Source organism: Chaetodon trifascialis, chromosome 12, assembly GCF_039877785.1.
Source record: "Chaetodon trifascialis isolate fChaTrf1 chromosome 12, fChaTrf1.hap1, whole genome shotgun sequence".
Classification (NCBI taxonomy): domain Eukaryota; kingdom Metazoa; phylum Chordata; class Actinopteri; order Chaetodontiformes; family Chaetodontidae; genus Chaetodon; species Chaetodon trifascialis.
Window position 1 is genome coordinate 13,771,355 of NC_092067.1, and position 25,041 is coordinate 13,796,395.

Below are 25,041 nucleotides of genomic sequence, written 5' to 3' on the forward strand. Positions count from 1 at the left end.
ATTGAATTGAATTGAATTTTACCTCTCTTTGTTCAGGTTCGCTGTCCTTTTTTTTAGGTAGGTGTCTATTCCCATCGATCCTGTTAAAATTGTTGGAACTGTGCGTAAACAGAGAAGGCAATACAAAAACACCTTCAGATTCCTTGTATGTGTACACAAACTTGGCCAATAAAGCTGATTCTTATTCTAAATTCAAAGCATTTCTAAGATTATTAGTTACTATACATCTGTGTTTCACCAGTAAGCTATATAGGCTTTTTTTTTTTTTTTTCACAAGGGACATTTTGCCATGTCACAGCAGGAAAAGCACTTATGTACTCCACTGCATGTCTTTGACAGTTACTAGTTACTTTGAATATCAAGATTTTACAGGCTTCTACAATATAAAACATTGTATTGTTGTTTACATGTTTTCAAACCAGTTATACCCTTGAAATGAAAAGCTTTAACTGAATCTAGCAAATGTTAGCTAACTAGCCAAATATAGCAAATGTTAGCTCGCTAGCTAGCTGAATCCTTTCATGAAACATACCTATTAAATACTGAAACGTATATAAAGTATTTTGTTTAATGGTAATTTTAATCATAATCATGACAGAAAACGTGTTATATGCTGAGTTAAATAAATGATTATTATTTTGTTTATTTTTACTGGAGTGTGACTATCGGTGTCAGGGGGTCACTTCCTGTTTTTTCCTGGTAGATGTGGTTTTACAGCCGTGCCTTTAAGGTCACCTGCACGGGCTTCCTGTGGCCCTGGAGGGAGGAAGGACATATCTGTGTTCACCGAGGAGGAGTCTACCGTTTGACTTCCAGTAGCTGCCTGGCCACCGCCTTCTTTCTGCTCCCCCCTCCCTTCCTCCTCGACCTCCTCCTCCTCAACCGCTACTGCAGCAGCAGCAGCAGCAGCACCGGTGCCTCCTGGATCCGTGAAGAAAGCCCCCCTGCACGGCACCACCAACACGCCACGATGGGCCGCAAGCTATTCACTGCGTTGATGTGTTGATACTGAGATATTTCAGTAATCAAATATGAATCATGCATTTGATATTTCTGGCCACTTTGCTCGTCAGCATCCTTTCGCCTTGGCTTCATCCATCACTAGCGTCATCCGGTACGTATTGCGATATGCTGCTGGCTTTTCTGTCGCTTTCACGCCAGTAAATACACCTTTCACTTTCTGTGTTTGGCGGAAATAATATGTGAGAGATGTGCTGCAGGTGCACAGCAACGCGTTTTTTTTCCAGAAAACGAGAGAGACTTGTTTCATTTAATATGCGGCGTCTTCAGCGTGATGGTGCATGAGGCAGACTACAGCATCTCAGCATCTTTTGTTCAGCTTATAAAAATAGTGCTCTTTATTATGTATGAATACCACAATTGTATTTAAAGTCACTGAGACTCTCTTTGCCCAAGTACATGATATTATGTGCAGTTGTAGTCTGAGGCTATTTGGATGAGTATTGCATAATGCACACTGCATTTATCTGTCTGGTGCAGAGTTTTCACTTTGGCAATAAGCTTAGCAAAGTACGTCTCAATCAAATGAAACAACACATTTTCTGGAGTCTAAATCAGCTTTACTGCCATACATCGTCGTCTGTATACTACTGCATGTAAGCAGTCTTACTGAACTGTGTTCTGTAGAACTGCAGTAAAGCTGGGCCACTTGCCTCGGTATCATCAATGCGTTTCATGAATAAACAATGACAGCTGGCTCTGTGTGTGTGCATGTGGACCGGTCAGGTGTTTCATGTCTGTGCGGTGGATGTTCTCTCGCAGTTTCTCAAGGAGTAGAGGACAAGACTGAGAGGGACGCAGTGCCAGCCCTGCTGAAGCAACAGGCAACTGCAGCACCTGCTACAGACAACAGTACACACCATGCAGCAGAGCATGTGATCACCTACCCCTCGCGGTTGATCTACTACCTAAACGAGGACTCGGAGAGTACCTACCATGACCTGGACACCCGGGCAAAGAACCAAGCCACAGAGGGCCAGGTAAGCCAACATCGAGGAGGGATGGTCAAGGAGGATTGATACTGGGAGATGAGTTATTTCGTAGAAATACCGTCTTGATAGTATAGCAGGAGTGTTTAGCTGCCTAACAGCATGCTGTGCGGTTAAGGCTTTGAAGTTTTAAGTCCATATTATGGCTTGTGTTAAACTGTAACCCCATCGTTAAAGCCTTTTACTGCACAGTGTCAGACAAACCAAAGATACCCATCACAGCACATTAACAGATAAGCTTCATGTGTTTAAGAACCGGACGGATGCCAGAGTGACCATGCTGGAGGAAGCCTTTCTTCCAGTATACCCGCTGCACCTCACCATCTGCCATTTATCCACCACATCTGTTAATTGTGCACTGTGCTATAGATGATGTTGAAGCTGGCGTCATCTGCAGTGACTGCTCTTTTCTTGCTTACAGGCAGTCCACCTCGCCCAAGCCAGTTTCCAGTTAGAGGCATTTGGCTCCAGGTTTGTTCTGGATTTAGCACTGAACAAGTAAGTCCGCCTCATCTCATCGAGCTACAGCAGTTCATTTTAGCTCAAGCACTTTTTCTGTATTTTAAAATCATTGTGGGAAAACAACAGCAACAAAAACAAACAAGATATACCCCAAAATACAGACAAATCCATTCACCCACCCACCCACCCACCCACCCAGATAACCTTAGTGTTCAATTAAATAAAATTCTGTATTACAATACAGTTACTGTTACATTCAAGAGGCAACACAGACAGGTTGTTAAAATATGAAATAAAAGGTTCCCATTTTTGGTAAGTGCATATTTAATTTTTTTCAAGTCTCAGGAAAAACATTACATCCAGCAGCACACAGACTGACGTCGTGAGGTAGGAGAACTCCAGGCAAGAAATATTCTGTGATGCGTCAAAACAGCGGTAAAGCTGTGGGCGGCTTGTGCAGCTTGCCCCGCGAGTCCTTGTTTCCCAGAATCTCTACAACAGAGGTGGCAAGTGCAAAGTTAGCACAACCCATAGACACAGTTACCACATTTATGGGAAGCACACCAGGTTGAAACAAATGGGAATTTCCCTTCAGTCATAATAAACTTTTGACTTGTGGTTGAACTTCCAGTGAGAGGGATTTGTGTGTCTCTCACAACAGTATGACGGTAATGTGCAGATGGTTGAAAATTGCACATTGACAGTGTCTTCACTCATCCTGAGGTTAAAGTGAAGCTGTGTAAACACTGTCCAAACACTTCTGCCACAACAGAGCCACACTGACACTCAGCAGAAATGATAGAAAGTACTGGAGTGAACTGTACAAATTGTAGGAAACCATTAAATGAGATGCTAATTTTTTTTACAATTTTATTTCTTAACGCAGGCCTATGTAGTTGTAGGCTAGTGTACACTCTGAGCTGTATTTTGTAGGGAAAAGATAAACCAAATAAATATTGGATTGGAGAAACGCACAAACACATGGTTATTGAGTAAATCTCTGGTCTCTTTAAAGCCTGCGCGTCATTCTCCAGACCATCAGAAACTTGATAATATTGCAGTTATACAGAGAGATAAATAACCAGACTGCTCTTTGCTCCAAGTCAATATCATATCCCAAACATGCCAATCAGGGTGAGACATGAAAATATTATACTACTTATACTGCATGGATGGACTATGTGTTGAACAAAGATAAATTTAAGATGAACATCATTACGCTGTTGGACTGTGAAACCCCTCATAGGCCAAAGTGGAAGTCTGGCCTGAGGAATCAAAATGACCAGAAACGACCTTGGATGTATCTGTGCAAGATACTGTGAGAGCAGGCGATGTGTGTCACAGCTCAAACCCAAAATGACAACACTTGTCATTCCCGCCTGTAGATGTTTGACGTTTGTAAATGATATGTACTGTTATATGACACATCCGTGATTTAATGCAGCGTCAGTGGGAGATAATGTAATCAGGGAAACAGTCATTGATTAGGTCAGCATGGTTTCTAGAATCCTCCAAGTGCTAAGAGCGATCTGAGCTCAGCTGCCAGACGACAGACTAAGACAAACTGTTTTACAAAATGATTGGGAAAACCAGAGTCTCCATATTTAATGAGGTTTAATTGGTTTGCATCAAACGGAGCAGAGAGATTCTGCGGACTGTCATCACTGTCCCATTCGGAGACACGAGGCTCCGGACACTCAATGATATTGATTAGCTGCCTTCACAAAGTAGCCGGTCTACATATGTGAAGGCTTAATGTACATGTGAACAAGGACTTTGAAATGCTAATTGAATTTCAGGCCCCTTAATGCGATTTAAAGCTGGATCCTGTAATAAAATATTTTATATCGTCTGCATGGTTGAGAGCTGTTAGATGTTAAGACTCGCATGCTTCTGTGGTGTGATTTTTAGTCTCTGTTGCTGGCATTCAGTCTCTGGTTAGCAGCCTGCTGGCCTAACAATGCAAAAACGTCCAGAGCCACCAGAATAAACCTGGGTTATTTTCATTTTTACTTTTATATAGCAAAAACACCACCATCCCACCGTCCACTTCAGAGTGTTATTTCATCACTTCAGCAAAAAAAACAAATAATGGAAAACTTAATGAGGTCGCTTGAGGACATTTTTTATTTATTTTGCTAGCTGTTGACACACATTAATGACAGATGCTCTGCCATCTCTGTAGTAGTTTCAGCATCATTTCAGTGTCGCCATGAAAACCTACAACATGCAGATTTCAGCAGCTGTCTGGAGTAAATAGAAGTGAACAGATAATGTAGGAGATGATTCATTTACTGTGGAGCTCTGTGTTGTTTGGAGACGACGTATCTGACTATGTTTACTGAAGAGTTGATGCTCATGTGTCTGCAAGGCCAAAGGGAGGGTCACGCTCCACCGTGATGTCTTCAATGTTTCTGTCTGTCTTCATGCTGTTCTAATAATATATTCAGAGCGGTTTTGTGGAAATGGTTAAGCAGAGGTGAAATACTGTTTTTGTGTATGTGCAGATATAGTCTGTGTCGTATGTGAAGTTGCACAGAGACGGATACAAACGTCTCTTCCTGTCACTCACACAACTCACACAATCACGGCAGACTGACACAGACAATGTATCATGTTGAACAAAGTACATTGTCAGACGTGATACAACAGGAACTCTTTACAGCAGTGGAGAGGCTCGGAAGTGTGACCTTGATTCCCAGCTGTTTGCTTGTACTGTAGGTTATTTGTGAGATACATGAGCTAACTTCAGTGTGTGCCTTTTTTTTGTGGGAGAACAGGGGTTTGAATTCTGCTTGGTGTTGTAGCTGCGACAGTACTGATCTAAATATAGATAGGTCCGCAACCTGCCAATGGGAGCTACTTTATGTGCTCACCTCTTCCTGTATGTTGGACTGTGAAGCAGGGATGTCGCTTCTTACCGCTGAAAAGATGTCTTTTTTGTCAGTTGGTATAAGTCATATATTGAGAGTAATTGTCATTTGAGTGAGAAAGGTGAATATCTTTAGTGCTTCTGGCCCTTCCCTCAGAGTTTCTCAGTTTATTTGGACTCACAGCAGATTTTTTCCATGTGTTAGACGTATGAACAGTGATGACAACGCCATGTGTCGCTGCAGGATTCAGAGCTGCAGTTGATCTGGTGCCAGATGTAAGAACCTCCTGCAGTTTTCCGGTCCTCCCTCTCTGCCTTGCCTCTGTCTTGCTTTCCTCTGCTGCTGCATCGTGGCACTCAGTCTCCTGTGGACCGAGAGACCTCAGGGCAGGACTCCCTGCTCATGGTCTTCACACACTTTCACAGCTCTCCCAGACATTGAAACACACGCACACACATCGCGATACGCTCACATTCCAGTGCTTCACTCCTTCGTGCTCTGCAGTGCTGCCCAAACACACTCACAAACAATGCAAACACCAGTGCACTCTAGCATGGGCCACTCTCCTCGCCCTGCCTCATCTGTCAAGCTATAAATAGCCCCTCACTCAGGAATCTCTCACAGACGCCGCTCATGCCTCGACTCTCCCCTCATAATGGTGCACTTCCTGCTTACACGCTGCTGAGCATCACTCACAAATGTCACACTGCTGGTGTCACAAGACAGATCCATCACGTCCATCTTTTTTTTTTATGCTGCGACGCCACTATACGTCAACGGAGAGGAGGATGTTTTTGATTTGCAAGGTTACTCAGGAAAAAAGCGCCATTGTGGCAGAAATGGCAGTCTCTTGAAGTCAGCTGTCAGCTAACAGATTGTGTGTGTGGAATGGATGAGGGAAGCTGACTCAGACAGCGGGAACTGCCGGGAGGACTGTTGTGTTCAAGGTGAAGCCGAGGCCTCACAATCATTTATCACATTAGGCTTCATTGGCAGCTTTCAGACGAAGTTACTTGTTTCTGTTCCCGTTATGTGCTCTTTCTCAACCACTGATCTAATTTTGGAAGATTAGAGGAAGAGCCGCTCATGTAAAATGTAGTTTCAAAAATAGTGAGTAACTGTGCTTTTTGCATCGTGCCCTCTCTGTATTTATTACATCTTTTTGAGAGATTTTTTACTCCACCAAGCGCAGTTTTGTTTGTGCAGCCACTGCCTGTGATAATTAATTATCCTAAGAAGTAAATGCATCATAATTTTTCCTGAGGGCTGGCAACATTTAACATCTCCACTGCACTTTCGGGATGCCATGGGAGTGTTTGTGCAGGCTAATCCAGGCACAGTGGTGATGAGTGTTCTTGTTTAAATGCCAACCAAAGCAGTGCTCAACGCTGGTTTAAAACCACAACATGTGAGTCAGAGAAAGCAAAGGCAGACAGACTCTTATGTGTTTTCATTGTCACTGCATCACATCCTTCCACCCTAACCAAATGAAATCTACTTTTCACAGTGACTTGCTGTCGTCAGATTATGTTGAGATCCACTATGAGGGCGGCAAACCTGTTATGTCAAAGGTAACTTCTTCTCTTGTCTTCACCACAAAGTCACACATAAACATACACACATCTCTCTCATCCTGGTGGAGTCTGGGTCCTTCTGCTGGTGCAGTGTGTTCTGCTGTTTTTATTTTGTGCAGTCGTGCACATTGTGTGTGAAGCAAAAGGCACAAATATGCCTGGTCTCATCTTCAGGAAATAGGCTTTGAAACAAAAGACAGGGACGGCTGCGAGTTCCCGTAAATAAGTTTGCATGTTTTCTGTTAATGTCACTCCCCCTGGTAATCAGATCAACTCTGCAACTGTCATGTGCCATCCGGGAAATCTTTTTTGCAGGCCAGGACAAAGAACAAAATGTACAGGAAGAAGAGTGATGGACAGACAGACAGACGGATAGATAGATAGATAGATAGATAGATAGATAGATAGATAGATAGATAGATAGATAGATAGATAGATAGATAGATAGATAGATAGATAGATAGATAGATAGATAGATTAAAATGTGAAAGCATATGATTTTTTTATAGAACAGAAGGAGAGAGAGGGATAAATGGCTTCTCCTGCTGCTACTGCTGCTGCTGCTGCTGCTGCTGCTGATTCAGGCTGGGCTGGGCTGGGCTTACTGTAGCTGAATCAGCAGGGTTTTGCTCCCCTGCATCCTCCTGCTGGAGCTCTGGTCACGTGACGAGGGAGAGAAAGCCCTCTGCAGTATCAGTGCAGCGTGGGATGGGTGAAGCGAGAGAGACAGAGAGAGAGTGAGGGGTGAGAATGTCCTCTGCTCACCCTGCATCTGACAGCTGAGTCACAGATAGTGCCAGGACCCACCTTGCAATGCACCAACTGCACATCTTAACAAGCGCAGACCCCCTACAGAAATGCATCGCAAATATACCAAATCGGCATCTGTGAGACAAGCTGTTACCCCCTTGGAGACGTTAGAAAATTTCTAACACATGATAATTAAGTAAGAAATATGACACATTCACCATGTAATGGCGAATCTGAGCCATCTGTCAATGTATGCACAGTGCTGTGTGTTCTGCTGACAGTAATGCTGCTTTAGTTATGGCTGGGGTTTGCTGTGATGCTGCATTAGCACTGTGTCTTCTTCCCCCAGGGCGGCGAGCACTGTTACTACCACGGCCAGGTGAGAGGGAACGATAACTCCCATGTGGCCTTATCTACCTGCAACGGGCTGCAGTAAGTGAACAGCAGTGTTGTGTTTAATCCTCGCAGCGTTCAGAGTATCTGTGGATACACTCAACTCTGCTCCTATTGACTCAGTATCGACTGTCTTCTCTCCCTTTTCTTCTCTCTCTGCCTGGCAGTGGGATGTTTGATGATGGAGTCTACATGTATCTAATTGAGCCCTTACAACAGACTCATTCAATCGTAAGTTATTCCTGCTGCAGAGAACCAAAATGTGTATCACACAGAGGTTTTGTCCTGATACTCATGTCGCATCTCTTCCACCACACATTCAAAACACCCTCTGCTGTTACTGCTGTTGACCTTTTCACCTGACGATATCCTATTGACCAAGGAGACAATGAAGCACGTCTGGCTTACGTGATTTCCAACATGTTATTGAGTGCAGTAGCTTAAGTTCTTGTACATAATCTCAATTTGAACATTGTTTAAAGGTCGGCTTGATTTAATAACCAATTATACTGTTATATTAGTATTCGTAGTAGGGCTGGGCAATATAGTTCAAATCAGTATCAGATTGGTTTAAGGTACTTTCAGTAAGTTCAGTGTGTGAAGTGCTTTTACTCAATTATTGTACCTAAGTACAAATTTGAAATACTTGTACTTTACTTCTTTAGTACTTTACAGATTAAGATTTTACAAACGTGATCAGGTTACAGAATACGATACTGGGCTTGAACCATCCAACAGTGTGTCAAGTAGTTAAACTGAGCTCCCCCTCCACCAGCTGTGACTTTAAAATACTGCTTGCATGTTAAAGCATCAGTGATAATATTCCTATAATATACATAATAACAATTTAAGTCTCTGAAATGCACCGTTCTGTCCAACAAGTACCTTTACTTGAATACTTTAAGTATATTTTGCTGTTCGTGCTTTTGTAGGTTTACTTAAGTGAAAACCTCAGTAGGGGACTTCTGCATGTAACAGAGTATTTTTACACCTCTCGTCTTGTCCTTTTGCTGCTTTTGCTACAGTAAAATAATTGAGTACTTCCACCAACGAGTAGGCGTCATACAAAATCACATCCATGTAATCTCCAAAGCAACAACAACAACAACATCAACAAACTCCTTCTCTGTGTAAAACAATCTCCTCAGTAATACATTATGTTTGTCTTTTTCATATATTGTTAATTATTTTCTGGACTTTTGGACAGACATTTGTACAGCATCATGTAATGATGTCATCAGGGACAGAGCCAGGCCAGCTTTTGCCCCCTGCTTACAGTCATTTTGCTAAGCTAAGCTAACCAGCTGCTGACTGTAGCTTCATATTTAAGAGACAGACATGAGAGTGGTATCAATCTCATCATCTAACACTCTGAAAGAAAGTGAACAAGCCGTCTCAAAATGTGTTTCTCTAAACAATAATATTGAATTTTGTCCAGCATGTATGGTCCACAGTTCAATTTTGTTTGTCCACACCTGTTTTAAATTCACGGCACTAATTTTAAACATTCTACTTAACAGGAAAGTTTAATCTCAACTGTTTTTGTAGTAAAAGCTGTCTCCCAGCAGCGCCAGTGCCTGCCTATCCCGGTTGCTCATTAATCTTTTAGCACTTGTTTGCCTCATCCCTACAGGATACAGCTGCAAGACCTCACAAATTAAGAAGAGCGGCCTCTCTTCACTGGAACAATGATTCAGAGGAACAGGGTAAGCACCGTCCATCATCTGACATAACCTTTTCCATCAGTCCTCCACCTCTGACCATCACCACACCCCTCTCGACCCTGACACCTTCACAAAGCATGCAAGTATGGCCACAAGTAGGGAATCCTGGGGTTTCAGCAATTAATTCAAGCTGTTAGTGGTCCAAGTGAAAACAGCTGAGGAGTTAACTGGAATTAATTGTATAGTGTTAGAAACTGATGTTGTCAAACAGAATAAATGGACTTTATTTTCCTAAAACTTGAGATGATGTGTTGCTCCCACTTCTGTCACTGTGCGAAGTTTAATGTCTCCAGTCTGGCACACTTAAATTAACACAGCACTTCAAAGATATTCATGGAAACAATTTTGGATATTCTGGGAAAAAAAAAAAAAATAAGAAAAACACATCTCCATGGGCGTGAACTCATGAGAGGCATACCCAGTTGTAAACACTAAATATGTGTGTGGAAATTCCCTGTGTTTGTTCACAGTCGAGGAGGAGCAGCTCTTCTCAGAGCTGGATGACTTGTCCTGGCTGAAGCGCAGGAAAAAGCGAGCAGTAAGTCTCTGATCTCACTTCTTCATTATGAAGTAATGCAGCGAGCTTGAATTCACCCACGCCTGAATTGTTGTACAGTGGGTGTAATAACTTTGCAATAGTGTACGAAGACACTCCACGACCTGATGATCGCTGATGTTTTTTATTTTGTAGATGCCTCGCAGTATATTTGAGGAGATGAAGTATTTGGAGATCATGATTGTCAGTGACCACAGTATGGTATGTGTTCTCACTGACAGCCACACAACAAGAAAGGCCTGCTTGCACTTTAAATCATCTCATTCTGGGTAACAGGGTAGTTAGAAAACTCATTAACATTTCAGACAGATTACCACAAGAGGGAGCTACTTTATTGAGTGAGTGCCATCAAATCACTGCATCTTATACATTTATATATTTGCCTTTTGCTCTTTTTCTTTGTGCCTGCAGTTTAAGCGACACAAGACCAAGCAGCACACGAGGAACTTTGCCAAGTCAGTGGTGAATCTTGTGGATGCTGTGAGTGAACTCTTCAGTTACCCTTTGAGAGATGTGTAGTTTGTGCTTTACACAGAACCATTTCAGAATTCACACGCACAATGTGTTGTCTTTTTTAGCCACTCTAGAGATGTGGCTCTAGGGACGACCATGCTGGAGGGTTGGTTCACCACTGAAATATCTCAACAATTATTCGGTGGATTGCCGTGAAATGTTGTACAGACATTTGCCACTCTAATGATTTTGTCATCCCAGAGACTTCATCTATTGCCACAAGAAGGTCAAATTTCCCACACAGAGTTCTAGTGAAACATCTACAAGATTGATTAACACAAACTTTGGTAAAGACATTAGTTTTCCCCAAAGAATGAATCCCATTGTCTTTTTCTCTTGCGCCTCCAGCAGCAACAAGACTTTGTCTCTTTTGTTGAGTGCTAACTAGTAAATGTTAGCATGCTAGTAAACATTAAACCTGCTCAGCATCAGCATGTTTGCATTTTCATTGTGATTATGACAATGTTAGCATGCTGACGTTTAGCTCAAAGTTCTGCCTCACAGAGCTGCTAGCGTGACTGTAAACTCTAGGTCTCGTTGTTTGAAGGCTGAGTACAGCAGAATATAACGTTTCACCCGTGATAAGGTAGCCTATATGTTGTAAAAGTACATACAGTACAAGACAGAGGCACAGAGATAATGGTAGCCTCCAAATATGTCTGTTAAGACATCCTCATGTGTCATAATAGAGTACATCTCTGTAACCCTGAGTCAGCTCTATAGTTGTCTTATTGTTAGTCCTTTACCGTGTCATACCGGTGTCAGCTCTGTGTTGTCGTCGTGTGCATTAACACTTCCCTGTTCCTCCTCTTCCCCAGTGTGCTGCGTCCCCTCGTCTGTCCTCCTCAGACAGCACAGATTTCAAATTCACACCCCTTGTTGTTCTCCTCTCCCTGTGCTGTCTCTTCTGTCTCTGTCTGTCTCTCGCTCCCCTCCCATTCACTGCGCGCTTCAATGGCAGGTCTTCAAAGAGCAACTCCACACACGTGTGGTGCTCGTTGCTGTGGAGATCTGGACGGACAAGGACCACATCCCCATCACCGTGAGGCCGCTGGAAATGCTGCGGGATTTCGCCAAGTACCGGCAGCAGAGCATCAAACACCATGCCGATGCTGTGCACCTCATCTCGTACGTTCGTTAATTAGACAAAATCTGTTTCTATCACTCTTTGATTCCTCTCTGTAATTAATGTAGAATTCTTTTCTATTTAGCCGAGCTTTATGTTTTATTTACAGTCGTTCTTTTGAAGATTTTGGAAGATTTTTCTGATGTTCATGTATTTTGTTTGAATATTAGAAAATCAACCACTTCTGAGACCCAAAGTGTGCAGGCTGTATGCAGTATATGCTGCTGCATAAAATAACCAACCAAGATTGTAGTTAAACATAACTTTTCTTTTCTTGACCATAATATTCTCTATGTATATCTCTAAGTTCATGGTCCTCTTCTCACACCTGCGCTCACTGTACATACTTGGTGCTTGCAGCTGCAGCATGTGTCTTCAGGGGTGAATGTTTACATCAAGCTCACTTTTTGACTTCATCTAATCCACAGTGATGTTTTTATTGTTCACCTGTTGTTCATGTCTGCCTCCATCTTCCATCATTCTTGTAGAAATGTGACCTTCCACTACCGCAGGAGCAGCGCAGCGTACTTTGGAGGCATGTGTTCTGTGAGCCGTGGAGTCGGGGTCAATGAGGTCAGATTTTCTGTCCGATGTTTGTCCACACATATCACAGTGTCTGTGATTGCCGGTGAATAATCTCTGGTCTCTGCTGTGTCCACAGTATGGCAACAGCTTGACCATGGCAGGGTCTCTATCCCAGAGCCTGGCTCAGAACCTGGGCATCCAGTGGGACCCGGCATCCAAGAGAAGTATACATCATGTTATTTAGAGCCAAAAACGCCACAAAAAAGCAAAAAAAAAAAGCATTTCTCCACCTATTATAACTTTACTTTGGAAAAAGTGTCCAAGGGTTTTAGGTAACATGCACTGAGACTTATGCTGCAGAAAAAGGTTCTGCCCATGGAGAGGTCTGTGGTTTCACTGGATTAATCCAAGACATGTTTTTTTATGTCATTTTTCAATACTGTGAGCATCATAAATTCAATTACCCTCATTTTTATTGGCATGACAGAAGATTTTTCAAAGCATGGCTCAGTACCTCTTTGTGTAAGTAAGATAATATATTGTTTCGTGTGTTGCGTTCACTGACCCTTTAAGTCTCACTGTTGTGAACATCTCAGCTGTACGAACGTTCTGTGTAGATTCCATTTGAAAAGGCAGGGTTGTCTTAGATTTGAAGTCTAAACACTTAAATGTCTTTAAAGCACAGATGGCGCCCATAAAACTAAAAAGATGCCTTTTGACTGGACCAAACTGTCTCTTGTCAACTCTTATCTGTTCCAGAAGTGACAGATGGAGAGATGCACCGATTGTCTCAGAAGAAGTGCTCCAAAAGTAGACCTCGCTGAGTCAGGCTTGAGAGGGATTTATGTCATTAGTTTTAAGATCATATTTTTATCGCAGTGCCTAATGAGGCAAAGTCAGACTCTTCACAGCTGCCATGTTTGAAGACTGCAAGCTCAGCATATCAGAGAGATTCTTTTTATGGTCCCAGAACTGGCTTAGCTTGACAGGCGGATTATGAGTGCGTCAGAGAAAACTAAAGTCGAGGAATTCTTCATTATTCAGGCGAAATCCCTTAGAAGTCAGGTGCTAAACCCACTGATCAATACTGAAACACAATTACGTTAACATATTTTATTTGAATGTCTTGATTGTCTTCTTTCTGTGCATTACTTCATCTCTCTGCCTCTGTCTCTGTTTTTTCTGCTCTCCTTCCTGTCTGCAGAGGAATGTGGTTGTGTTGAGACGTGGACTGGTTGCATAATGGAGGACACTGGGTAATGTCCAACACACTCCTGAGGCACACACACACACACACAGACAGACAAAAGAGAGTGACAGTGGAATAATTACTGTAGTTGAACAGTCTGATGTTATCATTAAGGCCTTTGATTGCAGGTTTTTTTAATCAGTAATTCATTGTTACAGTCACTGTTCACACCTTATTCTGCTTTTATTTTTGCTGAATGGGGGACATGTAACGCTGGACAAGGTTATGTTGAATCTACAGTCCCAGAAATAAAACAGTTTCTGAACCATTGTTTATTTTGCTCTAATGCAAGTGAATTGCATTTCAACCAGTACTGAGAGACCAAAAGCATGCAGGCTGCTTGATGAACTACAGACAGCAGGGGTGTAAATTAAACCTGAATTTGACAAAATCCATACTTTGACTTTATTCTCATACTATTCTGACAGTATACTCACAGGGTATCTGCAGGTCTTCCAAGGTCTAGTTTCCTCACAAGAAGGTGTTAAACAGTCTTCAATGTCATTTACAGCGATCTTGAATATTTTCTCCTCTTGTCTGTTGTAGGCATTAATTTCAATTATAACATGTTTGTGCGTCAGATTTAGAGCTGTCAGGAGAGGTTTCACTTAGAAGGAAGTAGTGGGATTATTTCAACAGTGGACCGGGCTGCAGGAGGCTTTTCAGTCCTTTTTTGTGGAGTTTCAGTCAGCACCGTCAGACCTAGCAAAAACTTCCCTGTTTAATCCATCCATCCTTTTTTCTGCTGCTTATCTGTGTCCAAGTTACATGTAGTCGATTATTTATTTTATTTGGAGTTATTGCTATATACTGCTGGGAAGTACTGACAAAATATTTACATGAAAATAAATCATTCTTGGCTGTTTCATCCCGACTGGTTTCCCATCATACTTTCATACTTTGGATGGTAAGATTCTGAAACGGTTATCAAATTACACGCTTTGTGCATTCTATAAAAAGTCTTAAACTTAATGAACCCTGCAGGAGTGCTGTCTCATCAGCGTGAAGAATTTAGCTTAATGGAATAACTCTTGAGTTGTCCCACTAGCGGCACCTCACACACGGTGCCCCACAGCATGTTGAACCAAGCCTCCATGCTCATTGGTTGGAACCTTCTGGTTAATTAACACCCTTATTCTCTCTCCTCAGGGTTCAGCACCCACGGAGATTCTCCAAATGCAGCATCACGGACTACAAGGAGTTCCTTTTGAAAGGTGGCGGCTCGTGCCTGTTTAACCGGCCCACCAAGGTGAGATGCTCACAGCTCTGCGCCCCTCCGTTACATATCACGACTGTCATGAATCAAACGTCACACTGCGCTGTCCTTTACACTCTGCCCTCTTCCTCTGCAGCTGTTCGAGCCGACAGAATGCGGTAACGGATTTGTAGAAGTGGGAGAGGAGTGTGACTGCGGAGCGAGAGCCGTAAGTTTCTTTGACTTCGGGAAGTCTGTTTGTTGTCGCCTGTTTGCTCAGATGGATCAGACTCCTTCCATGTTTGTTTTCAGGAGTGCTACAAGGAATGCTGCAAGAAGTGTTCCCTCGCTAACGGGGCGCACTGCAGCGATGGTCCATGCTGCAATAACACATGTCTGGTATGAGTGCGGGCCTTTCTGAATGTTTCTCAGCACAGAATATTATTTATACTTCTGAAACCTTAATTTAGACTTTTATCTCCTCTGCTTTTCTTGCCAGTTTTATCCACGAGGTTACAGTTGCCGCTATGCTGTGAACGACTGTGATATCTCAGAAACCTGCTCCGGGGACTCTGGACAGGTGTTCTTGTGTTGCACTGTTACATTTGTTGTTTTGGTTTCGTACTGTTCACTCTTTGCCTGTTGAAGATAATGTACATGGGTAAGAAGAAGTCTGATGTTTGTGACTACTTGCAGTGCCCTCCCAATCTCCATAAACAAGATGGTTACCTCTGCCAGGTGAACCAGGTATGCAGACTGGTGACTTTAAATAACACATCGGGCTAAAAAGGAGCAGTCATCCATCAGAGTAGCAGTTTGGGAGCAGCAGACTGAGAATGTATTTTCTTATCTTATTCTCTCTGAAGGGCCGCTGCTACAATGGAGAGTGCAAGACCAGAGAGAACCAGTGTAAATACATCTGGGGGCCAAGTAAGATTAATATTCCTTCCTCACTTTAGCTCCTATTAGTGGAGTGTCAGAGTATCATCATACAGAGATGCTGTATGAAAAGAAGCTTTTTTCACCCCTCCTCTCTTTTCCTCAGAGTCTGGAGGCTCTGAGAAATTCTGCTATGAGAAGCTGAACACGGAGGGCACAGAGAAGGGCAACTGTGGAAAGGATGGAGACAGATGGATCCAGTGTAGCAAACAGTGAGTTTCAAAAGAAGGCAAATTAAATTATCTATGGAATTTCCTCTTTACATGTCAGCATGACAGTGCTTTCTATTTCTATACAGAGGCTGGGCTTTGATCCGTCCTTACTCTCTTTTATTCCCAACAATGGGGGAGATTCAAGTTGTTTTGAAGCCAACCAATAGAGAGGAACAGAGGCCACATCACTTACATAAATATTCTCCTTAAAAGCATTTAATATATTTGAAAAACTGCATACTGGACGCCAAGATGACAGCTGTTCATTCCTGTGAAAATCATTCAGCGAGCTCAGATGTTTTATTGTGCGGTCCACTCCACATTAGTGCTTGAGGGTCCAGCTCATTGTTACGACACAGACATAAAATAGCCGTTCAAGGCTCTGGAGACATTTCAGAGCATTAATTGACTTTGTTTACAGTTGGAGGTTTGAACAGTTTTCAGTTGCAGTGTTGTGTTTTGCAGATTTACCAAAATGATTCCATCACTCTGAACACATCTATGTTAAACATCAGGGCTGAATATTTAAAACTAAATGAATAGGTAAGCAACTGTAGCAGACTAAATTAAAGCAATCATCTAGTCATGTTAATTATTCAGAGGACTCAACAGTAAAAAGATGGGTCTGAAGACAGGGTTTAAAAGTGATGATGGATGGGGGCGGCCTGTATTAAGTGGAGGATTGGCATCTGGACAGATTTCTCTCTCGTCTTTTTCAGCGATGTGTTCTGCGGTTACCTTTTGTGTACCAACATTGGCCGCAGCCCACGCATCGGATTGATGAAAGGTGATATTACCCCGGCCTCCTTTAACCATCAAGGCAGGCTGGTAGACTGCAGGTAAACACCTATACTACAAAATAAGACCTGTACATGTCCTGGAAATGCATCGAACTAGTCAGGAGTCCTGCTCTTCTCACATTTGGTGTAATCTTTCTTGTATGAGTTTTTATTTCCTCCTCTTCTCCCCACCCCTCCTACGTGCTTTATGTTTCCCTCCTTTCCTTCCCTCCATCCTTTCCTCACAGCGGTGGCCATGTCCTTTTGGATGATGAGACCGATTTAGGCTACGTGGAGGATGGGACTCCCTGTGGGCCGTCAATGATGTGCCTTGACCGCAAGTGTCTGCCCATCCAGTCACTCAACATGAGCACTTGCCCTAGTGGACCTAATGGACAGGTGTGCTCTGCCCATGGGGTGAGTGCAGGTGTAAATTAACCCATACTTTATGAGTATATATATATAGAGAGAGATTTTTTTTAGATGTTTAAAAGATTAAAACAATTTAAGAAAGGAAAAGGTGAGAAACACAAACAGGGTAGAATAACAAGAATGAAATAGAATAAAGGAGGTAATATTCAATCAAAGCAAGGGTATAGACTGCTGGAAAACTAGATTTATAGGGTTCTGTAAGTCTGACAGTCAGTCATAGTTTGTCTTAACTGTTGATACATGTTACGCTGCAGAGCATCTGTTAGCTACATCTGTGTTTGACAAGTCAAAAATGTCCACTATGAGAAAGGTCTGCTATTTTTTTGGTGAGTAAACGTTGCTCTCATAACTTTATGTCACTGAAAACACTTCTACATGTCATAGTGGCAAAAATCACAGGTATAAATAAATGAATGATAGCTGAATTCCATTTAGCTGCTCCAGTTTTAAGACCCTGGTGTAGGACCCTGGTATTGTGCGTGCTGGCTCACTGCCACTCTGCCTGGGACACATCAATAGACCAGAGCCAGTGTTAATGATATTAGTAACACTTCTCCACTTCCTACTATCACAAGTCAAAATATCTGCTACAAGTGAAGCATATGGGACTCCAGCCATTGTGGTTCATTGGTTCCAGCCATTGTTTTGCAATTCAGCCAATTAGATTAAGTCCTGGCTGCAGAGCTGCTATGCTGTTAGCAGTGTTTGCATAATTACATCCGTCTTTACGAAGCTGACCTGGATAAAAAAAATGCCATCGTAGAGCTGTGATATAATTAACCTAGATCAGCCTCCACAAGTGTGTCTTCGTCTTTATCAGCCTCATCTTTACACTGCAGTGAGTGTGTATGCGGGAGCCTGTGTGAACTGTGGATGTGCTCAGTGTACCCGTACCCATGTGTCAGCACTTTTATTTGCAGCTCCTACGTTCCCCACGTCACTCATCTATTTCTGTCTGATCTGTACAGGTGTGCAACAATGAAGCCACATGCACCTGTGACACCACCTGGGCGGGGACAGACTGTAGCATGCCTGACCCGCCTAAAGAGCCTGAGACCACTCAGGACGAAGGACCCAAGGGTCGGTTTCCTCCTCTTTCAGCCTCTGGCACCTGATAGGATGAATTTAACTTAGCCAAGATTCTGACTCATGTACTGTATATGTTGTTCTGCAATACTGCAATGTCATTCTCAGTCACACTGTTAGACCTGAGTCAGCGCACATTCGTAGACGCCAGCTTCACAGGTGTACTGGGGTTGTAAAGCCTTCACATGTAAAATGGCGGCTGAAGGAGAATAAGAAAGCAGTGATACATTTGTTTACTTTGATTCAGAAGATGAACACACAGTTCTGCTGTACACCTGATAGTTTGACCACAGGGGGACGGGGAGGTGGTTTAAGGGGGTGGGAAGCGTCCCAGGGGGAACCGTGACACATCATCCATGACTCTGAAGCAGAAGCCTGCTGTTTGTTTTTAACAGGGTGGTAATAATGCTCCTTTTCCCTTTGCACAGTGAGCGTGGCCACTAACAGGCTGATAGGGGCAGTAGCAGGGACCATTCTGGCCCTGGGGGTGATTTTTGGAGGCACAGGGTGGGGAATAGAGTAAGCATCTTTAACCCTTTCACAGCTCTTCCTCTCATAGTGGTGCCTCAGTGTGCGGGCGGTCTCGTGAGCCGGCCTGAGCCCGTGTGTGCGTCCCGGTGGCTTTGTGTTTTCTTGTGTGTTGGTGATGACCATATAATTGTCATGTGATTGGATGTTTTCAGTGTTGTGTGATTGATTGATGGATTCCTCCTCCTGCTCCTCCTGCTCCTCCTCCTCCTCCTCTCCTGCCACTTCCTGTTGTTCCCCATTACTACGAGCCTCTTTCTTCATCCTCCCTCTTCTCCTCCCTTTTCTTTCTCTTATTCTTAGTCGTTATGTGGTTGCTCCTGTGATCCTCTCCTTTCTGGGGCATGTGGGGCATTTAGATGGAAAACAGTCCTGAGAAGTGTCCAGTTAGTGACCTGGCTTGTCAGTCAGTGGTAGGCTGTGTGGTGACTGGGACCCTTAAAAACATTTTCTACTGCTCATGCTGCAGGCCACATATGCACATATCACCTGTCAATCTCTGTTTAACTAAACCTGTATACTGATGGATAATCAGGGTCTAGTCGTCTGCACAACCTTAACAGACAAACCACTGATAATCACCACCTCAACTGACACCAGATAAACTGAAATATTCCCAGGGCCTCTACTTCATTATCTTCATGTTACACGCTGAAGGGGGCTGAAAAGCATGCAAAATACATTCTCAGATTCAGTCATTTTACTGTAATAGTATACTTATGGTTATGTTTTCTGTTCCATGTGAAATCGTCATTGTATAGTTACGTGTTATTTATACAGTAAGTGAGGATAGAAACTCATGTCTTTTTCCCCATAACCCTTTACAGGTCCTAGTGCCACCAATCTAATAATAGGCTCCATCGCCGGAGCCATCCTTGTGGCTGCCATAGTGCTGGGGGGGACTGGATGGGGCTTTAAGTAAGCAACACGCCGCATGCCTCTCCTGCTGTAACTCTAGCATCCCTGCTGCTTCTAGACACCAGGGTTTGAGCTCCTGCTACAGAATATGGACCCCAGGGTGGACAAAACACACACATTTAGCATTTTACACTGAGACGCACATGGAAAACACACGCTTGACACGTGTGTGAACTTCATCCAGTGTGCTGTCGTGGTTGAGTTATAGCGGAGGGGTGACGTCCAAGGGTGTAGATGTGCAAAGGGTGATTTGGAGAGACGCTGGGCTTCATGTGGGGGTCATCTGTGGATCTGTAGCAGAACCTCAAACTGATTGGACGGGCAGAGCTCAACGCTTGACATGCATGTTCAGTGAAGGACCTGATAACAGAGCGGAAAAATACTTTTAACAGCTAAATGGTTAAATGTATGCTTGTATGAATCAGTTTAAATCTTATTTCCCCTCTGAACTCTAAAGATAGACCTCTAATATATCTCTGTGTAGCCAGGAAATGTACGTTATTGTACCAGAGGTTCAATAAGTTCCAATCTACTGCTAACGAGCCTGCTGTCTTGAGCAACAGGGGTGTTAACATCTTAATCTAAATAGGCTTAAGTAGTAACTGAGAGATACAATCCTGCGGCCACCAAAGCATGCCAGATAGCAAAGCATCATGGTTGTCACCAAAAGGAAAAAAAAAAGAAGTAAGCAAAGCAAATAAGAAACAAAACATTTCTGCATGTTGACTTGTTGATTTGGAGGAGGTCAGTTCATTGCACAAAGGCTGAGCCAAAGCCAGAGTGATTTGGTCCAGAGTTGTCGTGCTCTCATCACTTCCATGATCTTTTTCTCAATCCATGACTGGTGAGACTTTAAATGGAGTAGTGAGAGCGACACAGAGAGAGAGAGAGAGAGAGAGAGAGAGAGACATTGGACCTTATTGTTGGCTGCAGCCTTTGTGCCATGGCTGGCCACACCCACCTCGATGGCCAGTCTCCGCCCTAGAGCAGAGCAGGACTCTCGGACCCGCCCACACCAGCTGCCATTGCTGCCTGCTTCACAGACCTGGTACAGACACGACGCACTGCACTGCATGAACCACGCACAGCAATAGTGCCGCCATCAACTGGCCTACTATTGGAACAGGTGCATGACAGAGTGATAGAAGCCCCACAGCAAGCCACAGTACGGGGAGGTTATGCATCACTCCTGTTGTCGTTGTTGTCCCACTGTCGTGGTGGTAGTTATCGTTGCTGCTGCTGCTGCTGCTGTGGTTGTCGTTTACGTGGTTGTCTCCTCTTTCCCTCCTCTATAGAGTATATTTTACGTTAGCTCTTTCCTCCCAGATGGTTATGTTTTGAGTGGAACTAATGTCTCTCCCATCAAAACTGGTAATGAGACATGTCTCCTACACTTCTTCACCTTGTAACCTGATGTTGCACGTGCAAGAAGAAGAAGGCCACAGAGGGGATTTATATTCACAGACCTTCAAAATTCACAACTCATTTATCAGCTTATTTGACAGTCGGCTTTATTGTTCTTTTGCTCGATAAACTGGGTGAAAAGAAAATATAAAAACTTAAGTGAAATGGATCCTAAATGATACTGATCTCGATACTGCTCTTCAGTGTGCTCACCATACTGTCAACCTTGATGAACAGGCAGGTAAAGGCTAGTGAATATAAATACCTCTGACTGCCTCCAACATGGACCAGCCTTTCCTCACTTTAATGTCTTCAGCATTGTGAAATCCTCAGAAAACACTTGTTTTCCACTCTTGAGTATACCAACAGTTCATTGTTTGTGGTATTTTACTTCTCAGTCTACCACTGCACACTGAAGAGATGAGTGTGGTTGCTTGTCCAGGTTGCACTCGCTGTGTTACAGACGTGACTATAGCACACGCTGACTCCTGTTTCTTGTCTCCTCATAAGAAATGTGAAGAAACGGCGGTACGACCCCAACGCCACAGCCATTTAACCCAAGGAGAGATGGCAATCACAGACGGACTCCTCCAAGGCTTCCTTATTTGGCTACCTGACAGCTGGACTGCACTTACTGCTGCTGTTCTTTGGCATTAGATTTACTTGAAAAAGACATAGTGGACATTTTAATAAATTCCATCGTAGTTACATTAGAAATGCAGCCTTTTCAACTCCACCTCACCCATATAACAAACCCACAGCCCTCACCCTGATCTCTAGAGTGACAGAGCTCCTCTTCCATCCTTTAGTGCCAGTGCACAGGCGTTCAGGCGGAATCCACACCACTCTCTCACCTGGCATGATTATCCGCACAAAGCGTGCTGCTTGCTGGCCCCCTGGCATGAAGAGCCCTCTCCGCAGGGCTCTGCATGGCTACGAAAGCTATGAATATACCGCAAAAAACATACAAAGAGAAAAAAAAACTGAATTATCTAATGCAGGAGATAGCCTGGTTAAAAAGCAAACACAGTGGAAAGCTGGTTAAAGCTCCTATAGTTCACGTTTATGTGCTATAGACGATTAAGGAAGCTGCATGTGAGGACCCATAAGGGCAGTGCGTTCCACATAGTGGATGCACACAGACAAAACTGTACATAAATAAAGAGTTCAGGTTTGGTATTAACAGCATATTTTACAAGGACATAAATTGCTTTTGTTTTTTTATCTTAGCATGTTGTATAGCGGGTGTTTTTGGCAATGTTATTGAAAAAAAAAACTGCAATTGCAAATCGGGCCAAAATTGTAACCGCACGCCGCACAGCCCTCCTGCGATCGCCCGAGCAGAGGTCAAAGGTTAGGACAGCGGACGGAGCAGCTGTGGTGTTGAGGAGAAGCATGTCAGTTCTAGACGGATTCAGACTGGTGTCACGTCAGATTAACGTCAAGAGTTCCCCGCCCCTGAAGTATCTTCAACAGTGACTCAAAAGCCAAAGAACCAATCACCTGAACATATGGATGTTGTTGCACACAGGGCACTTTCCCCTCTGTCTGCAGCCAGTGGTGCCTCCTACTGGTGAGGGCATGAAGTCTGTCCATGCAGGCGCTCACCTGTCCGGCCAGGGCTCACGTAACAGGCCTCATCAACACCCACTATACCGGCTTAACCTTTTGCTCTCATAAACTCTTAGTAGAAATCAAGTTCAGCTCTACTGGAAACGCTGCATGCAATCACTGTAGTGGGCTTATAATTCTATATGGGAGCCCCCCAAAATCCGCAAGAAAAATATGCTACAAAAGATAGGTGCACGTCAACAACAAAAACATTTAACTTTTATTTACTATGCAAAGAGAGATATTGCACAAAAGTATGGGTCATAATGATATCAGTGTAGACATGGAATTACAAAAAACTTCTGCTAATCAGCTAATCTTTTGTATCTGGCCACTCTCACGTCTCGTTTCACTTCGCTTCCACGTATTCAAACCATGACTGGACTGACAAAAAAAAAAAGAGAAAACACTGAGTTAAAATTCCAGTGAAAAGCGAGAGAGAGAGCACCCTTTTACATTTGTGGAACTGAAAATCATTTTTGTGTGTTTTTCATCCAATCTGATATTTTTAATCACACACGCACACACACGCACATGAACACACCGTCGTGGTGCCTGTGCATACCGAGGCCTGAACAGTTTCCTTGTGCAGGGCTTTTCTTTCCAGTCCAGCTGATAGTTGGTGTGTTCCAGGTGCTGCCATAGCACTGGCATCGTTGTAATCCTCCATGTTACTCATCGTCTGGTGTCCCTCTCTCACTGCATTATGTACAGTTGGACCGATGAATAAACTACTGACAAATTTTATCTCAGCGTTTCTGTGTTCTTCCCTGTCAGATCATCACTGCGTCTCTGCTAAATGGAGCTGACTGTACATGGTAAACTTCAATATTATTTACTCAAACAAAAGTTTAGAGTTACATTTTAACTTTATGAATTAGTGTAGACAACTTCAATATATGTTTGCATATATTGCTGCATTTCATATCACTAATGGTCTTAGTGCCATTACTTTCAGGGTGTTATTAGCAGTTGTTCTTCCTGAGCCTGGCTCAATATTTGGCTCCTTCATCAGCGACTTCTATCGTGGACAGACGACAGTCAGGAAGCAAACACACACACTTTTCCTCTTTCCTGGGATTGAATTTATGGCTGCACTCTCTCAGTCTCAACATTTGACCTTTGCTCCTTCATGAACAGCATGAAGGTTTTTGGTGGCTTTGCATGCAGTGTTGTTCACTAAACCCATTAACACTGATTATGGCATATTTTCCAGACACCTAAAATCAAACAACAGCTGCTAGAAATTAAATATAAAGCCGCAGTTTGACCAGAGCAAGCTTACTTTGAACTGGAGGTGTTCACTGGAGGAGAAGAGAGGATGGAGTGAAAACCTCTGCTGTTACCTTCTAACACCTCTCCATTCCTACACACATAGAGAGGGACAGATACACACATTAGATAGTAGAAAGTGTGTGTGTGTGATGATGCAAAGCGAGCCTTCAGGGAGCCTCATCACTGCTACATCGCTCCACCTGAGGCACAAACACACAGAGCAGGTGATTAAATAAGCTGCAGTGGTGTCACATGTCCACCAGGTGTCGTAATTTCCCCTCACTATAAACAAGAAACACATCTGGAGAGTCTGGAGGTATATAATGATAATTAAATGTTGCTGCTGACTGTCACAGAGGTCAGCAGTGTGTATTCATGTGAAGGTAATGTGACCATGGTGCAAAAATCTTAGCAAGGGCGAGATTAATGCATTCATGCAACATTTATTGAGTCCCGACTTGATTAAAACTCAATTTTAGCTCTAACTCTGACCTGCTATGAAAAATGATCAGATCTTTTTGATGAAATAAAAATGTGCTGTTTTTCTATTGGAGTTTTGAACTGGAACTGCAGGATGAAGTCAGAATATACATGTTTGTTCTGTTCCAGCATTGATGTCCTTTCCCTACGGCAATGCTACTAAACCTGCAGCAACTGAGCAGTGAAGCTGTTTAGAGGGTGTGTGGTTTACCAGGGTCTTACTGGTTGTGGAGGAGCAGCAGGATGACCTACAGTTGCTGCTGTCAAAACGCCATCTACAGGTCAGTGATGTGGTAGGTACTGGGGGGGGTTAATCAGCCTTAATACACACACGCATCTTCCATAGTATGTAACTGATGTTTGAACATTGATTCAGTGTGATATGATTTAATTATTTCTTCACAGGAACGATGTTTTTGATCTGTAAC

The 25,041-nt window shown here is 43.2% G+C and overlaps 1 protein-coding gene across 3 annotated transcripts; it reads left to right on the forward strand.

The window, feature by feature from the left end:
* The first annotated feature begins 691 nt into the window (after nt 1–691).
* Nucleotides 692–23,605, forward strand: adam23b (ADAM metallopeptidase domain 23b). Of its 3 annotated transcripts, XR_011602924.1 has the most exons (27): nt 692–1,114; nt 1,783–2,000; nt 2,431–2,507; nt 6,852–6,915; nt 8,018–8,100; nt 8,229–8,292; nt 9,695–9,767; nt 10,256–10,323; nt 10,477–10,542; nt 10,753–10,821; nt 11,816–11,982; nt 12,469–12,553; nt 12,642–12,729; nt 13,710–13,761; nt 14,904–15,003; nt 15,107–15,178; nt 15,262–15,348; nt 15,449–15,529; nt 15,646–15,696; nt 15,816–15,879; nt 15,995–16,100; nt 16,820–16,939; nt 17,128–17,296; nt 18,280–18,391; nt 18,826–18,916; nt 19,753–19,843; nt 21,758–23,605. XR_011602924.1 is itself a non-coding variant. In XM_070975251.1 (26 exons), exons 1-26 carry the CDS (start codon nt 1,039–1,041, stop codon nt 21,801–21,803), a joined length of 2,349 nt encoding a protein of 782 aa, XP_070831352.1. In that variant the 5' UTR covers nt 692–1,038; the 3' UTR covers nt 21,804–23,605. The 3 variants fall into 3 exon arrangements, 2 of the variants coding, with proteins under 2 accessions (XP_070831352.1, XP_070831351.1); XM_070975251.1 differs by lacking the exon at nt 19,753–19,843; XM_070975250.1 differs by lacking the exon at nt 18,826–18,916.
* Nucleotides 23,606–25,041: the final 1,436 nt, after the last annotated feature.

What these genes read in the sequence shown, in the direction of transcription:
- adam23b (XM_070975251.1), top strand. Translation starts at nt 1,039, where the DNA reads ATGCATTTGATATTTCTGGCCACTTTGCTCGTCAGCATCCTTTCGCCT. An exon ending in TCCATCACTAGCGTCATCCG is followed by an intron (nt 1,115 to 1,782) that starts GTACGTATTGCG and finishes GTTCTCTCGCAG; the next exon opens with TTTCTCAAGGAGTAGAGGAC. An exon ending in TGGTGAATCTTGTGGATGCT is followed by an intron (nt 10,822 to 11,815) that starts GTGAGTGAACTC and finishes CTTCAATGGCAG; the next exon opens with GTCTTCAAAGAGCAACTCCA.